Source organism: Chiloscyllium plagiosum, chromosome 26 (assembly GCF_004010195.1).
Source record: "Chiloscyllium plagiosum isolate BGI_BamShark_2017 chromosome 26, ASM401019v2, whole genome shotgun sequence".
NCBI lineage: Eukaryota > Metazoa > Chordata > Chondrichthyes > Orectolobiformes > Hemiscylliidae > Chiloscyllium > Chiloscyllium plagiosum.
This window is the reverse complement of record NC_057735.1, coordinates 754406-771690: the sequence shown is the minus strand read 5'-3', so window position 1 is coordinate 771690 and position 17285 is coordinate 754406. Positions and strand designations below refer to the sequence as shown.

Below are 17285 nucleotides of genomic sequence, written 5' to 3'. Positions count from 1 at the left end.
CCACATTCTGTCTTTCTTGTCTGATCTGGAAATGAAACACTAACTGCCTGAGGGCACTTTGATACTTAGTCAAACCCAAAGATATCAGCCAAATGTTCAGGATTAATGTCACTCGAATGTGGGCAGGGATTTAAAATTTATTCAGCATAGACCAGGCGCAGTTTACCACAGCAGCACACAGTGCAGATCACTTCACATTGCAAATCAGCCTGTTGGTTCTGGGGCACCTGAGAACACAGCTACACATCATTGGCATCAATGGGCAAGAGCAGCCATCAATCACTAGCAATGTCCTGGAATACGGAGACCTTCATATGGAGTTCCACCAGGACGATAACCTCTCCATTGTGGTGAAAACCATGAAGAAGCTCATAAACCTGAGGTCACACCCAGATACAGCTTTCTCTGGGCGGGAATGGGGGTGGGTCACATTTCACTCATGTGAGTTTTGAGGAGGCAGCTGGCCATTTAATATGTAAACAGTCCAATCGGGGAAGGGGTTATGGTTTTGGGAAATGAGCCCGGCCGGGGGTTGTATTTCAGGATTAGTGACCATAATCCCATGAGTTTTAAGATATTCATGTTTAGGGATAACAGCAGTCCTTGGATGCAGGTGTTAATTTACAGGAAGGCAAACTACAGCAATATTAGACAGGAACTGGAGAATATTGACTGGAGGCTGCTGTATGAGGGTAAATCCACATCAGACATGTGGGAGTATTTCAAACAGCAGTTCATAAGAGTTCAGGAGTGGCATGTTAGTGCGAGAATGAAGGATAGCTATGGCAAGTTATGTGAACCTTGGATGGCCCAGGAATGTTATAACCTTGGTCAGAAAGAAAAAGGAAGCATGCATAAGGTCCAGGAGGATGGGAACTGATGAAGCCCTTGAAATATATAAGGCAAGTAGGAAAGAACTTAAACAAGAAATTGGAAGGGTCAAAGGGGGTTATGAAAAGTCATTAGCAAACAGGATTAAGGAGAAGCCCAAGGCCTCTTATATATATAAAAAAGGGTAAATTGGGAAAGGGTTGGCCCACTCAAGGACAAAGGAGAGAATGTGTGTGTGGAGCCAGAAGGGGGAGGTGAGGTCCTAATGAATACTTTGTGTTGGTCTTCACTAAAGAGAAGGAATTGGTGGAGGATGATCTCAGGGAAGGGAGTGTCGAGTTTCTAAACTGAGTTGTTATTAAAAAGGAAAAGGTGTTGTATATCTTAAAAAGGTATCCCAGAATATTGAGGGAGGCAAGAGAATAAATTGCTGGAGCATTGATAGACATCGTTGTATCCTTTTTGGCCACAGGTGAGGTCCCAGAGGACAGGAGAATTGCCAATGTTGTCCCACTGTTAAAAAAGGATAGCAGGGATAATCCGGGAAATTATGAGGCTTGTTATCCTCATGTCAATGAGAGGGAAATTATTGGAAAAGATTATCAGGGAAAAGCTCCAGACGTATTTGGAAGCAAACAGATTCATTAGCGACAGACAGCATGGTTTAGCGATAGACAGCATGGTTTAGCGATAGACAGCATGGTTTAGCAATAGACAGCATGGTTTAGCGACAGGCAGCATGGTTTAGTGATAGACAGCATGGTTTAGTGATAGACAGCATGGTTTAGCAGCATGGTTTAGCGATAGACAGCATGGTTTAGTGACAGGCAGCATGGTTTAGTGATAGACAGCATGGTTTAGCGATAGACAGCATGGTTTAGTGATAGACAGCATGGTTTAGCGATAGACAGCGGGGTTTAGCGATAGACAGCATGGTTTAGTGATAGACAGCGGGGTTTAGCGATAGACAGCATGGTTTAGCGGTAGACAGCGGGGTTTAGCGATAGACAGCATGGTTTAGCGATAGACGGCATGGTTTAGCGGTAGACGGCATGGTTTAGCGATAGACGGCATGGTTTAGCAATAGACAGCATGGTTTAGCGACAGACAGCATGGTTTAGTGATAGACAGCATGGTTTAGCGATAGACAGCGGGGTTTAGTGATAGACAGCATGGTTTAGCGATAGACAGCATGGTTTAGCGATAGACGGCATGGTTTAGCGATAGACAGCATGGTTTAGTGATAGACGGCATGGTTTAGCGATAGATGGTATGGTTTAGTGATAGACAGCATGGTTTAGCGATAGACGGCATGGTTTAGCGATAGACGGCATGGTTTAGCGATAGATGGTATGGTTTAGCGATAGACGGCATGGTTTAGCGATAGACGGCATGGTTTAGTGATAGACAGCATGGTTTAGCGATAGACAGCATGGTTTAGCGATAGACGGCATGGTTTAGCGATAGACAGCATGGTTTAGCGATAGACAGCATTGTTTAGCGATAGACAGCATGGTTTAGTGAAAGACAGCATGGTTTTGCGATAGACAGCATGGTTTAGCGGTAGACAGCATGGTTTAGCGATAGACAGCATGGTTTAGTGAAAGACAGCATGGTTTAGCGATAGACGGCATGGTTTAGCGATAGACAGCATGGTTTAGCGATAGACAGCATGGTTTAGTGACAGACAGCATGGTTTAGCGATAGACAGCATGGTTTAGTGATAGACAGCATGGTTTAGTGACAGACAGCATGGTTTAGTGACAGACAGCATGGTTTAGCGATAGACAGCGGGGTTTAGTGACAGATGGCATGGTTTAGCGATAGACAGCATGGTTTAGTGATAGACAGCATGGTTTAGCGATAGACAGCATGGTTTAGCGATAGACAGCGGGGTTTAGCGATAGACAGCATGGTTTAGCGATAGACAGCGGGGTTTAGCGATAGACAGCATGGTTTAGCGATAGATGGCATGGTTTAGCGATAGACAGTATGGTTTAGTGATAGACAGCATGGTTTAGCGACAGACAGCATGGGTTAGCGATAGACAGCATGGTTTAGTGATAGACAGCATGGGTTAGCGATAGACAGCATGGTTTAGCGACAGACAGCATGGGTTAGCGTTGGACAGCATGGTTTAGCGATAGACAGCATGGTTTAGCGATAGACAACATGGTTTAGCGACAGACAGCATGGTTTAGCGATAGACAGCATGGTTTAGCGATAGACGGCATGATTTTGTGCAGGGGAGGTTGAACCTCACTAACTTGCTTGAGTTTTTTGAGGAGGTGACGAAGGTGATTGATGAGGGAAACGCAGTTGATGTTGTCTACATGGACTTCAGTAAAGCCTTTGACAAGATCCCTCATGGCAAAAGGTGAAGTCACATGGCATCAAGGGTGAGCTGGCAAGATGGATACAGAGCTGACTTTGCCATAGGAGACAGAGGGTAGTGGTGAAAGGATGCCTTTCGGAATGGAGGGCTGTGACTAGTGGTGTTCCACGGGGATCAGTGCTGGGACTGATGCTGTTTGTGGTCTACATAAATAACTTAGAGGAAAATGTAGCTGGTCTAATTAGTAAGTTTGTAGACAATACAAAGATTGGTGGAGTTGTGGATAGTGAGCAGGACTCTCAGAGGATACATCAGGACATAGATCAGTGTGAGGCATGGGCAGAAAAATGGCAGAGGGAGTTTAATCCAGACAAATGTGAAGTGTTGCATTTTGGAAGTTAAGGTGGAAATTATACAGTGAATGGCAGGACCCTTAGAATGATTGCAATATTGATATGCAGAGGGATCTGGGTGTGCAGGCCCACAGATCACTGAAGGTGGCAGTACAGGTAGTTGAGGGAGTAATGATTTGGAGATTCAGGTGTTGGACTGGGATGTACAAAGTTAAAAATCACACAACACCAAGTTATAGTCCAACAGGTTTAATTGGAAGCACACTAGCTTTCGGAGCACTGCTCCTTCATCAGGAGCTAGTGTGCTTCCAATTAACCCTGTTGGACTATAACCTGGTGTTGTGTGATTTTTAACTTTAAGGTCGTAAACAAGGCTGATGGCATGCTTGTCTTCATTGGAAGGGGCATTGTGTATAAGGATAGACAAGTTATGCTGTAGCTTTACAAAACTTTAGTTAGGCCACACTTGGAATATTGTGTACAGTTCTGGTCACCACGCTACCAGAAGGATGTGGATGCTTTGGAGACGGTACAGAAAAGGTTTACCAGGATGTTGCCTGGTCTGGGGGATTTTAGCAATGAAGAAAGGTTGGATAGACTGAGTTTGGTTTCACTGGAACGCAGGAGGTTGAGGGGCGACCTGATAGACGTTTATAGGATTGTGAATAGCATGGATAGAGTGGGAAGTATGAGGCCTTTTCCCAGGGTGGAGGGGTCAGTTACTAGGGGACACAGGTTCACGGTGTCAAGGTGGGGGGATGTTTAAAAGAGATGTGCGAGGCAAGTTGTTCACACAAAGGGCCTGGAACACGCTGCTAGAGGAGGTTGGGGAGGACACAATAGCAACATTCAAGAAGCAGCTGGATTAATACCTGAATAGGAAGGGAATAGAGGAATATGGATCCTGTAAGTGAAGACAGTTTTAATATGGAAGGGCAAAATGTGTTAATGCAGGCTTGGAGGGCCGAATGGCCTGCTTCCACACTGTAGGGATTCTATGGTTCTAACTCAAGGATGAAATTCCAGATTCTCTTGTAACTAAGGGAAGAAGTCCACATTGCAAATATTGCAATGTTAAAACCATCGCAATCTCAAAGGGATGTATATTGTGATCAGTTTTGGCTCCCTTACTTGAGGAGGGATGTAGTTGTAATGGAGGCAGTTCAGGGGAGGGTCACTAGATTGATTCCAGAGATGAGGGGCTTGTCTTATGAAGAGAGATTGAGCAAATAAGGCTGATACTCTCTGGAGTTGAGAGGGATGAGAGGAGACCTAATTGAGGGATAGACAATGCTGAATAGATGTGGAAAGGATGTTTCCTCATGTGAGGTAATCTAGAACAAGACATCATAATTTTAGGATAAGGTGAAGCAGATTTAAAACAGGGATGAGGAGAAATTACTTCTCTCAAAGGGCCAGGAATCTATGGAATTCACTCCCCCAGAGTTCAGTGGATGCTAGGAATATAAAGGAAGATATAGACAGACTGTTAATTAGTAACAGGTTGAAGGGTTGTGGAGCTGGGCAGGAACGTGGAGTTGAAGCCAAGAGGAGATCAGCCAGGAACGCATTGATTGGCAGAGCAGACTTGAGGGGCTGAATGGCCTCCTCCTGTTCCTACTTCTGATATTCTCAAGGAAAATAGTCACTATTTGCTTATTCAACTGTAAATAGTACTTTCAAAGGATCAGCATGGGTATGATAGACAGAATGGCTCCTTTCTTTGCCATAGGTAACTGTGATTGAGCCTGAACAAGGTGGAAAGCTGATACCAGGATCTCCTCCTGAGCCACAAGATAAACAGCACAACCTACACTGGGCTGGCTATAGATTATTGATTATACCTGAGCACTGTAACCCTGGGGAAATTTGCAACGTTTGAGAGATTAGAAGATGTTGAGACAAATTTAGACTTGAGTCTGATAGTTTTTGATTTAAGTGGAAATAACAACAGGGACAGATATATGATGGGCTGCTCACTTAGCTACCTCACACTCTCACATTGAGATCTGAACAATCAACAGATTCCCTCATTGTTTTATCGCCTCCCTCATCCCTTTTAGACTTTGGCCTATCTCAGTTCTATATGAATATATGAAATTGATCAAAATAAAATATTTATTAATGTTCACTGGAAGAAAATCAAGAATATGTTATCCCAAAGTATACCTGTCCTGAGAGTGTATGATGGGGACAGTGTAGAGGAAGCTTTACTTTGTATCTAACCTCATGCTGTCCCTGGCCTGGGAGCGTTTGATGGAAGACAGTGTAGAGGGAGCTTTACTCTGTATCTAACCCTGTGCTGTCCCTGTCCTGGGAGTGGTTGATTTGGACAGTGCAAGGTAGCTTTAATTTCAGTTTATAAGAGTACAGTGAGCTTTACTCTGTGACTAACCCTGTCCTGTACGGGTCCTAGTGGCTTTTGGGATGGTATCGAGGGAACTTTTTTTCAGCTTTATTTTCTGGTTACTTTCAGATTAAACAAGTAGAAAGAGCTTTACTCTGTATCGAACCCAGTACCGTCCCTGCCCTGGGAGTGTTTGATGGGGAGAGAATAGAGAGAGCTTTACTTTCAGTTTACTTTCAGTGAAAAGAGTAGACAGATCTTCACTCCGTACCTAACTCCCTGTCCTGAGAATGTTTGATAGGGACAGTGTAGAGAAAGCTTTACTCTGTATCTAACCCCATGCTGTAAATCCTCAAACTATTCCATCAAATTTTTCACGTTTTTCCTTTAACAAAACTATGTTGACTCTGTTTGATTACCTTAAACTTTTCAAAATATCCTACAATTTCTTCCTTCATAACACATTTTCTAAGTGACAGATGTTTGGTTATCAGCCTATAATTTCCGGCTTATCTCCTTCCCATCTTTAACAGGGGTGTCAATTCAGTGGATTTCCAATCTGCTGGTTCCCTCCCAGAGTCCAATGAATTTTGGAAAATTTTGTCCAATGTCTCCATTACCTCTGCAGCCATTTCCTGTACAACCCTCCAGTCATGGGGAAGAGTCTGTCAGTCACAGCTTCACTCTGCACCCACTCTGTTCTAATCTTGGAAAAAAAAGTGAAATGTTCCAATTTGCAAAATTAGTTTCTTCATCTTGAAGATCACATAAAATGGAAATTATTATTACGGGGACAGATGATATGAAGCAATATCATAAATATAATTGCCTCATGTACACAGTGCTGTGTACTGTTAAAGGGAATGGCTGTGAAGGGGTTCATGTTGACCTTCCATTCGCTCCACCCATTCTGTTGATTTCACACATGATCTGTGGGTGGAGCTAAAGCCTTCATTCATTGTAAGAGGAATCCATGTACCTACATCAGCTGCTTAGGGTTCTGTAAATGATGCCTGATTAAATATAGTTGGACATATTGCTATCATGCAAGAAACTTTCTTGTTATTTAAGACCAGTCTCTCCTGTAAAGACTTGACAGTGGTGTACCCTCTGCCTCTAATCACTAGCTAGGCTGAGGACAAAGGAGGATTGGTGGTAGTGAACTACCTCAAACAACTCTTACCCAGTACCAACCACTGGGAGAGGCAGCAAGAAAATACCAGAAGGTGCCAGGAGTAGTCACCTGGGAAAATACCACTGTTTTATTGATGGACAGAGATTTCAGATAATGAAACGGGTGCTTGTCCATTCAGAAACTGTGCAGGAAATGGTTGCATAATGAACAAAACAGCTCAAAATTACATCACCATATAGTAACCAATTAAATGGGAAGGAATCTAAAATGCACCCCAATCTCTAAGCCAGCATTTTTTTTTGCAAAGAAGGGGTTGCTTCCAAGTTTCCACCTCAACTTGTAAATGAATCACTGACCCAGTCTGATTACAAATCCTCAGATGGGCAGAGAAAGAAACCGAGTGGATTGCTACATTGGGGAATGCCTCACTCTGTAGATAAGGCAACTTTTCAATGCACTTGGACTGTAGTCTCAGAGGCGTTGGTGGTTAACTGAAAAACTGATAATGAATCATTCAATTCAGCAAGTTAGTGTCATTGTTTACTGACCTCTTCCTGACTCTGTATTGTAGATGCCTCCTCCTCAAGCTTTCATACTCTGCCTTCAACAATAACAACTTACATTTCTTCACAACTTCAATATACACTCATCTCCCAAGGTGCACGTAATGACATCTTTCCCATCGCTTTCTTCTGTTGCCCTGCAAGTTACAGCTGACACCAGAAGTCCAAATGTGGAGCAATTTTATTCCTTTTAAGTTTAAACTCAAAGATCAAACTATGCAGGCATCAGTAGGTGTGCATCTGGAGTATTGCATTATAAAGATCACATCGTTTTATTTATCTTTATTTTGGATTGTGGATCAAGATGGGGAAATGTCTGCTTTAAACCAAGAACTGTGTAAGGTGTTGCTGCACTTTTCAAAAAAAACTTTCTGTGACTCATTGCAAGTTGTGTTTATGCTGGTATCTTGCTCAAAAAATGAACATAGAACAATACAGCATAGGAACAGGCCCTTCGGCCCACCATGTCTGTGTTGACCAAGTTGCCATTGTAAACTAATCCCATCTACCCACACATGGTCCATTTCCCTCTCTCTGATCATGTGTCTGACGAAATACCTCTTAAATGTTGTTATTGTATCTGCTTCTACCACTTCCCCTGGCAATATGTCCCAGCCACCCACCACCCTCTGTGTAAAAAAATTGCCTCGTACATCTCCTTTAAACTTCCCCCTCCCACTTTAAACCGATGACCCCTTGTGTTTGATATTTTCATTGAAGAGAAAGATTCCAGTTATCAACCCTACCACTTATAATTTTATATACTTCATATTATCAGGTCCCCCACAGCCTCCAACGCTCGAGTGAAAACAATCCAAGTTTGTCCAACCTCTCCTTATAGCCAATACACTCCAATCCGGGGAACATCCTGGTAAACCACTTCTGCACCCTCTCCAAAACCTCCACACATTTCCCATAGCGTGGTGACTAGAACTGCACACAATATTCCAAATGTGGTCTAAATTACAATATTCCAAATGTGGTCTAAATTATGTTCTGTGCAGTATGGCTTGCCAACTTTCCTACTCAATGCCCTGAGCAATGAAGGCAAGCATTCTTTACCACTTTATACAGTTGTGTTGCCACTTTCAGCAAGCTGTGGTCTTGCACACTAAGATCTCTCCGTACATCAATGTTCCTAATATAGAATCATAGTAATCCTACAGTGCAGATAGAGGCCATTTGATCCATCGAGTCTGCACTGACCCTTCAAAGTGCATCCCACCCTATCCCCATAACCTCACATTTACCATAGTTAACCCATCTAGCTGACATTCTATGGAGCAATTCACATGGCCAATCCACCCAACCGTCACATCTTTGGAGCATGGGAGGAAACTTGAGTATCTTGAAGACTTCGCTTAGATAAGGTTTCAATTTTCTAAGTTCTAGAGAAAAGACTTCTTGCCTCATAACCTAAACCTTGAAGTCCATGTTGCAGAGGTGCCAATGTTGGATGGGGGTGGACAAAGTTAAAAATCACACAACACCAGGTTTACAAGGATGATACCTGGACTTAAAGGACACACAACACCAGGTTATAGTCCAACAGGTTTATTTGGAAGCACTAACTTTTGGAGTGCTGCACCTGCTGAAGAAGCAGTGTTTCGAAAGCTAGTGCTTCCAAATAAACCTGTTGAACTATAACCTGGTGTTGCGAGATCTTTAAGTCCAGGTATCATCCTTGTAAACCTACACTATATTCCCTCCAAGGCCAATATATCCTTCCTAAAGTGTGGTGCTCAGATCTGCTCCAAGTAAAGTCTAACCAGGGCTTTGTATTACTGCAACATAACCTTTGAGTCCTTGTACTCTGATCTTCGAGACATAAAGGCGAGTATTCCATTAGCTTTCTAGACTATTTTCCCCACCTATTCAAGACATTTTAAAAATCTATACACCTGAACCCCCAAGTCTCTTGGGATGTCCAGTGATACCATCTACCATGATTTATTCTTTTTACAGTCCAAAATGGTCCACTGACCTCCATGGTGTCTTTGTAATTTTATGCTATCATCTACAGCCTTTACAATGTCACCCAACTTTGTGTCATCAACAAATTTCGATATATGATTTTCTATGCCATTATCTAAGCTGTTAATAAATAATGTCACATCCCACCAATTTGAGTACCTACCCATTATTCACATTTTCTCTTGCCTGCAATTTTCCAGCCATGTCATTAATTTGCCCCCAGTTCCATTGGCTTCTACCTTTGTTAGCAGTCTCTTATGTGGGAATTTATCAAATGCTTTCTAGAAAGCCATATAAAAAACATCCAGAGACATTCCCCTATCATCTTAGTCACCTCTCAAAAAATTGAAGAAAGTTTATCAGGCATGACCTACCTGTCATGAATTCATGCTGGCTATCCCTGGTTAACTGAAAAATTTCAACATTTCAGTTAACCCCATTCTTGATTACAGACATGAACAACTTGCCCACCAGATATTAGGCTAACTGGTCTGTAATTCTTTGGTTTTTGTCTTTCTTAAAAAGTAGAATGACATATTCAATTTTCCATTCCATATAGATGATTGCTGTACCTAGGGAACGTTGAAAGATTATAGCCAGAGAGTCCAAAATAGGGTGGTGCCATTTACTGTATATTTTTCTCTTGCATTTGACCTGTCAAAATGCATCACCTTACACTTGTCTGGATTAAACTCCATCTGCCATTTCTTCATCCAACTTCCTATTGTATACTTTGATAACCTTCCTTACTATCCACAACTCCATCAATTTTTGTGGCATCTGCAAACTTATTGATTAGACTACCTACATTTTCATCCAAATTATTTTTATATTATTAATGACAGAGATCCCAGTAGATCTTTGTGGGAAGCCACTGGTTACAGATCTCTCGTCAGAAAAATACATCTCCACAACTATTCTCACTTCTTTTCTGACCAAGCCAATTTTACATTCAACTTGCCAACTCACCATGGATCCCATGTGACTTAATGTTTTGGACCAGCCTACTTTGAAGGACCTTGCAAAATGCTTTCGTGTTGGAGTGGACCTACCCTTTCCCTAATTATCCTCTTGCTCCTAATATTTGTATAAAATGCCTCAGGATTCTTCTTAATCCTACTTACCTACTTACTTCCAGCCCTTCTAATTCCTTGTTTAAATGTTTTCTTGCTTCCTTCACATTCCTCAAGGCACTTGCCTGATTTCAGCTTCCTAAATCATGCATATACTTCCTTTTTTTTCTGACTAAACTTTCAATATCTCTTGTCATCCAAGGTTCTTGAATGTTTCATCCTTACAGAAACATGCTGGTCCTGCACTCTGATCAAACAGCCTTTAAAAGACTCCCAAATGTCTGATGTGGATTTACCCTCAAATTGCCACCTCCGATCTAATTTCTCCAGTTCTTTCCTAACACTGTTGTAATTAGCCTTCCCTCAATTTAGCACTTTCACCCCAGGACAATCTTATACATAATTATCTTAAAACCAATGGAATTATGGTCACTCTTCCCAAAATGCTCACTTACTGAAGCTTTACTCAACTGGCCAAGCACTTTCCTCAATACAAGGTCTAATATGGCACTTTCCTAGGTGGGCTATCTACATATTGTTTTAAGAAACCCTCCTGGATTCAGCCAACAAATTCTGCCCCATCTAAGCCCCTAGCACTAAGGGAGTCCCTGTCAATATTGGCGAAGTTAAAATCTCCCATTACAAAGCCCTGTTGCTTTTACGTAGAACCATAAAATCCCAACAGTGCAGAAAGAAGTCATTTGGCCCATCAAGCCTGTACTGGCCATCTAAAGGGTATCCCATCCAGAACCACTCTCCCATTCTATCCCCATGACCTAGCATTTCCCATGGCTAACACATATCCCTAGACTCTATAGGGCAACTTTAGCATGGCGATTCCACCTAACCTGCACATCTTTGGACTATAAGAGGAAGCCGGAGCACCCGGAGGAAGCCCACGCAGACACGGGGAGAACGCACATATGCCATGCAGACAGTCATCTAAGGCTGGAATTGAACCCTGGACCCTGACACTGTGAAGCAGCAGTGCTCACCACTGAACCACAGCGACAACCCTCACCCTTCTTTGATCTACTCACATGTCCGTTCCTTTACTTCCCCCTGGCTATTGGGAGGCCTAAAATAAAACCACATCTTGGTGAGTGCACCTTTCTTATTCCTGACCTCTGCCCATACAGCCTCGTTGGATGACCCATCCAAGATGTTCTCTCAAAGAGCAGCTGTGACATTCTCCTTAATCAGTAATGCATTTCCCCCAATCCTTTAACACCCCTTTCTATCCCATCTGAAACATCGAAATCCTGTAAAGTCAAGCTGCTAATTCTGTTCTTCTCTCAACCAAGTTTCTGTAATGTCTACAACACTGTGGTTCCATGTATTAATCTGCCTTACCTTACCTCTTATAGTCCTTTAGGAGAAAGTGAGGACTGCAGATGCTGGAGATCAGAGCTGAAACGCAGCAGGTCAGGCAGCATCCAAGGAACAGGAGAATCGATGTTTCGGGCATAAGCCCTTCTTCAGGACCTGCTGCGCTTTTCCAGCAACACATTTTCAGCTCTTATAGTCCTTGCATTAAAATAAATATACTTCAGACCACAGCTCTGCCTTGCTCATGAACCTGGCCCTGCCTGTTCTTCCTATTAGACTTGTTTGACTGAACCTCTAGCTCCTCCTCAATCACTCCACATGCTGACCCACTGCTGTGGTTTCTGCCCCCCTGCCACAGTAGCTGACACCCTCCCGAGTGAGACTATTAAACCTCCCTGAAAGGATTGTGGTGACCCTCTAGTTTTGGTGCAACCCATCCTTCTTATACAGGTCCCTCCTGCCCTATAAGAGATCCCAATGATTCAGAGATCTGAAGCACACCCTCCCTCACCAGCTCTTTAGCCACACAGTCAATTATTATCTTCCTAATTCTGGCAACGTGAGCACAGGGCACATTAAAGATAATCCAGCAGATTTAACCTATTTTTCTTTGAATTCATTCTTGGAATGTGGGTGTTGCTGGTTGGGCCAGCATTTACTATCCATCCCAAGTTGCATTTCAGAAGGTGGTAATGAACTGCCTTCTTGAACCGCTGTGGTCTATTTGTTGTAGGATGCCATTAGGGAGGGAATTTGAAGATTTTGGCACAGCAACACGGAAGGAATGGCTCTATGACTCTATCATCTTGCTGAAATGCACTTTCCCATCTCCCATCAACACCCACAATCCTGGGACACCCTCCCTCACAGTATTGTGGGTATTCAGGAAGGTACCTCACCATCACCTACTACTGGGCAACTAGAACTGACCAATAAATAGTCCTCCTGCCAGCACTGCCAACATCCCATGGATACACAAATGAAAAACTTAAACTTTGCTACTTCAATCCCATGCACACAAACTCTCATCAATAGATTGGGGCTAACAAGTTTCGCCTCTGAATCAGAAGTCATGGGTTTAAGCTCAACTCTATAGATTCAGGGGTAAAATTGAAGTTATAATCCAAGTACAATACCAAAGGAGTGCTGCAGCATTAGCAATGCTGCCTCTCAGACAAGATGTTAAACCAAGGTTCCCCCTCACCTTTAAGGTGGAAGATTCCATCGGTTTGTTTAAGAAAGTCAGAAAAGTTCTCCAACGGACTATCTCTCAGTCAAGACTGTAAGGTAGATGATAATCATCCCTTTTCTGTTTGTGACATCCAGCCGTGTGTAAAACTCTCCCATGTCTGACATTCTAGCCTTTTAAAGGAAATTGGTGCAGTGTCCATGGTGTACACTGAGCTTGTAAAAAGCACAATATTAGTGAAAGTCCTTTACTTTTGTGCACATGACACTCCAGAAGTTCTTCAAAACCAACTGGGTCCATTTGATAAGATAACAGTGTACTCTACAAATACTTGTAACTGGCAGCACCTTCTCTCATTGAATACTAGCAATTGTCTGGGTAGTATACCTTCACACTAAGGAAAGGGCCCACACCTTAAAGAGCTCAACTTCAGCTAATTTCTGATAGCTAGCAGAAGGGACTGTCAAGGATGTTCCTTGCCTGCTCCATGCAGACAGCCCTTCATCCCTTTATCCTTTTCTTCTAACCTGCAAAACAGATTTTAGAATGAAGAAGGCACAGTCCTGATCTGTATGTGGCTGGTTCAGACTCGTTGGACCAGATTTGCAAACACTACTCAGAAGTTTTGCTCCTGGCTTGAGTTCAAGGTAAATAAGAGAGAATGTAGGAGTCAGAGGCTTGCGCTCAGGTGAAATCTAAACTTCAGCAAATTTCATTGGACAAAATCCAAAATTAAGATCAATCAGTCCTAGTTCTGAGGATACAAGATCCTGACAGCAGGAAGGGATAGGTGATGGGTGAAAGAATAAATATTTTCAGACAAAGTGCAGTCAAAATGAAAGGAACCGTCAATATGTGTCATACTGAAGATCATATAATGTCTGTTTTTAGAGACAATGAATTCTCTGTGTTGCCTTTAGCCCATGCAACATCTGATCACCGTGGAGATGTCAGACTGAAGAAAAGGAAGTTCTTGCTTGAACAGAAATGATCAGTGACAAACAAAAACAATACAAAGTTTATATTTACACAATGAAACATCCCAAGGCACTTCACGGGAACAGTCTCAAGTGACATAACATTGAGCTGCGAGATCAGGCGATCAAACGTTGGGTTTAAGAGACATCAGAGTACAATGGGACGTTGTTCAGATGGACCAATGGGCTGAGAAGTGGCAGATGGAGTTTAATTTAGATAAATGTGAGGTGCTGCATTTTGGAAAGACAAATCAGGGCAGAACTTATACACTTAATGGTAAGGTCCTGGGGAGTATTGCTGAACAAAGATTCCTTGGAGTGCAGGTTCATAGTTCCTTGAGAGTGGAATCACAGATAGATAGGATAGTGATGCAGACATTTGGTGTGCTTTCCCTTATTGATCAGAGTATTGAGTATAGGAGTTGGGAGGTCATGTACAGGATATTGATGAGGCAACTTTTGGGATATTGTGTGCAATTCTGGTCTCCCTCCGATTTGAAGAATGTGGTAAAACTTGAAAAGGTTCAGAAAAGATTTACAAGGATGAGGGTTGGAGGGTTTGAGCTGTAGGGAGAGGCCGAATCGGCTGGGGCTGTCTTCCCTGGAGCGTTGGAAGCTGAGGGGTGACCTTAAAGAGGTTTATAAAATCATGAGGGGCATGGGTAGGGTAAATAGACAGGGTCTTTTTCCTGGTGTGGGGGAGTCCAAACCTAGAGGGTGTAGGTTTCAGGAGGGAGGGGAAAGATTTAAAAGGCACCTAAGGGGCAACCTTTTCCACACAGAGGAATGAGCTGCCAGAGGAAGTGGTGGAGGCTGGTATAATTACAACATACAAAAGGCATCTGGATGGATATATGAACAGGAAGGGTTTAGAGGGATATGGGCCAAGTGCTGGCAAATGGGACTAGATTTGTTTAGGATATCTGGTTGGTATGAACTGGTTGGACCAAAGGATCTGTTTCTGTGCTGTACATCATTGTGATTCTCTGAGACATCTTCAAGGAGGAATGTTACATCGAGAGGAGGGACATGATTAAGGAGGGAACAATGGAGCTTGGAGCTCAAGCACCCAAAGGCATGGCAACCAACAGTGAGGTACATATAACTGGGAATGCAGTAGAGGCCAGAATTAGAAAGAGATCTCAGAAATTTGTGTGGAAATTACACAGATAGGGAAACAGAAATAAGGCTCATATCTGTCCTAAAATTCTCGAGCAGCTTCGGTGGCAGAATCCTCTGGGCACTTTTTGACTCATGTACTTCTGAATAACCTTGTTGCAGTGAATTAGAATATTAATCCTAAACCATCAGGTCTCAACTCAGGTCTGACTGATGGGGTGGATATTGCTCATGTCCTACCAACAATGATTTTGGTCTTTTCAGGAAGTTATGGACCCAATCTCAAAACAAATACCGACTCACACTACATTGTCAACCAATCATAATGACAGAACACCATGGTGAATTCTTCCTGAGCTCATTCCAACTTGGCTAAAAAATTCAGAAATGGGTGATAGAAGAAATATTTCTGTCATGTCTGTACAATTATCTGATTATTCTCAATCTCATAACCCCTAAAGCTGTCCTGCTAAGATGTCTGTCATGGTTCAGAGATGGCTCAGTGTAGGACAATCATCACACAGCGAATGGACAGTTGGATATGGTCTGAACTGGTGCTCAGGCTAAGCCAGGTTTGTTCATCATATCCCCTCTGACCTTTGGAAGACCTGTGTTTCATTGCTTTATGTCTGGTGTACACAGATTAGTGACAAAAACCAGCCAAAACCAACCTGCACCTGCTGCTGTTGAAGGTGTAACAGATCCACAGGACTCACTTCTCCATTTGCATCCCCATTTGAGCCACCTTCTCGCCCTCCACCATCCGACTGGCTGCTTAAACTACTAATTCCATTTTGATTGGCTGATGTGCTTCGTATTGCCTCTGATGCAGATTCCACCATCATGGCTTAAAACCTAAAAGTGGGGGATGATCGAAAAAGAGAAAATGTTATTGGCCTCATCAGAAAGCTCAGCACAAACACAAACATACGGCCTGCTCACTGAATCACAGAATGGTGCAGAAGAGCAGGAGGCCATTCAGGGCATCCTGTCTGTGCTAGCCTTCTGAAAGATTTGTCCAAATAATCCCACACCCCCATTGGCCCACACCCTGTCTAATATTAATTCGCTCTTCTGATAAAACTTTCTGTTGAATCTACTGTCACTGCCCTATAAGGCAGCACATCCTAAACCACAACAACTCGCCAACTTTAAAATGAAATGTTCTTTTCTCTCCTTTAGTTCCTTTCCCAATGACCTTAAACTGGTGCCCGATGATTATTAATTTTTTTTATTTGTTCCTGGGACATTGGAGTTGGCAAGGCCAGCGGTTATTACTCATCCAGTCAAGAGAAACAGCTTCTTCCTCTCCTCACGATCAAAACCTCCATTAATTTGAGCATCTCCATTTAATCTTCTTTTTACTCTCACTGCTTCAAAATCCCAGATTCTCCAGATTCCTCAGACAGCAGAGGGCTCTCTTTGCTGGCTCCATTCCAATAGGTTTCCTTTACACTCTCACTGGGATAGTATGCTTTTAGCTGCATAGACCTGAGGCTGCAGGTTTCATTCCTCAGCTGGGGACATCTGGGGCAGTGGTTGGAGATGGAGTGATGGAACTGGACCACAGAGGTCAAAGCAGGAGACTGAGGCCTGACAATTATTGGATGACTGCAGGATGTGATCTGCAAGAGTGCGGATGGCAGCCGAAGGCAAGGCAAAAGTGAGAGGTGGCATCATCTCTTGGACTGACTCACCCAGGATATGTAGACTGAGGTTAAGAGAATGGATTCCAATAAACTTTATGCTCTTACTGAATTTAAATCTTCAGAAGGAAGCTAGTGCAGTGGCTGCGGTTTAATGCTTTGTGCACAATGCGTAAGCACACGTATTTCCCGGGGATCCTAATGCCCTGACCCGAACACCATGTAAACCCACCAGATTAAGCTGCAATCTGAGGTGATCGCTGAACGTCCTGGTGAATCACGAGCCTCAACACTGAGGTCCTGCCCTGCCCCCAAGCTGCTAGCCAATCAGAGGATGCCAGTTTCTGGGTCCTAGAGGTCATTCCTGATGTCCAGAATTTAGGGGCTTAAACAGCAGGATGGGAAATGCTTTTC

At 43.0% G+C, this 17285-nt stretch overlaps 1 protein-coding gene across 3 annotated transcripts in view; it reads right to left on the bottom strand.

Annotated features, from left to right (window-relative positions):
* The window catches only part of foxp4 (forkhead box P4), a 296712-nt gene extending 280636 nt beyond the window's left edge, over nt 1–16076 (bottom strand). For all 3 annotated transcript variants that reach the window (XM_043716312.1, XM_043716313.1, XM_043716314.1), the window contains exon 1: nt 15897–16076. In XM_043716312.1, the coding sequence (XP_043572247.1) occupies nt 15897–16070 (174 nt within the window). In that variant the 5' untranslated portion in view covers nt 16071–16076. The remainder of the gene's footprint in view (nt 1–15896) is intronic.
* Between the last annotated feature and the right edge of the window lie 1209 nt (nt 16077–17285).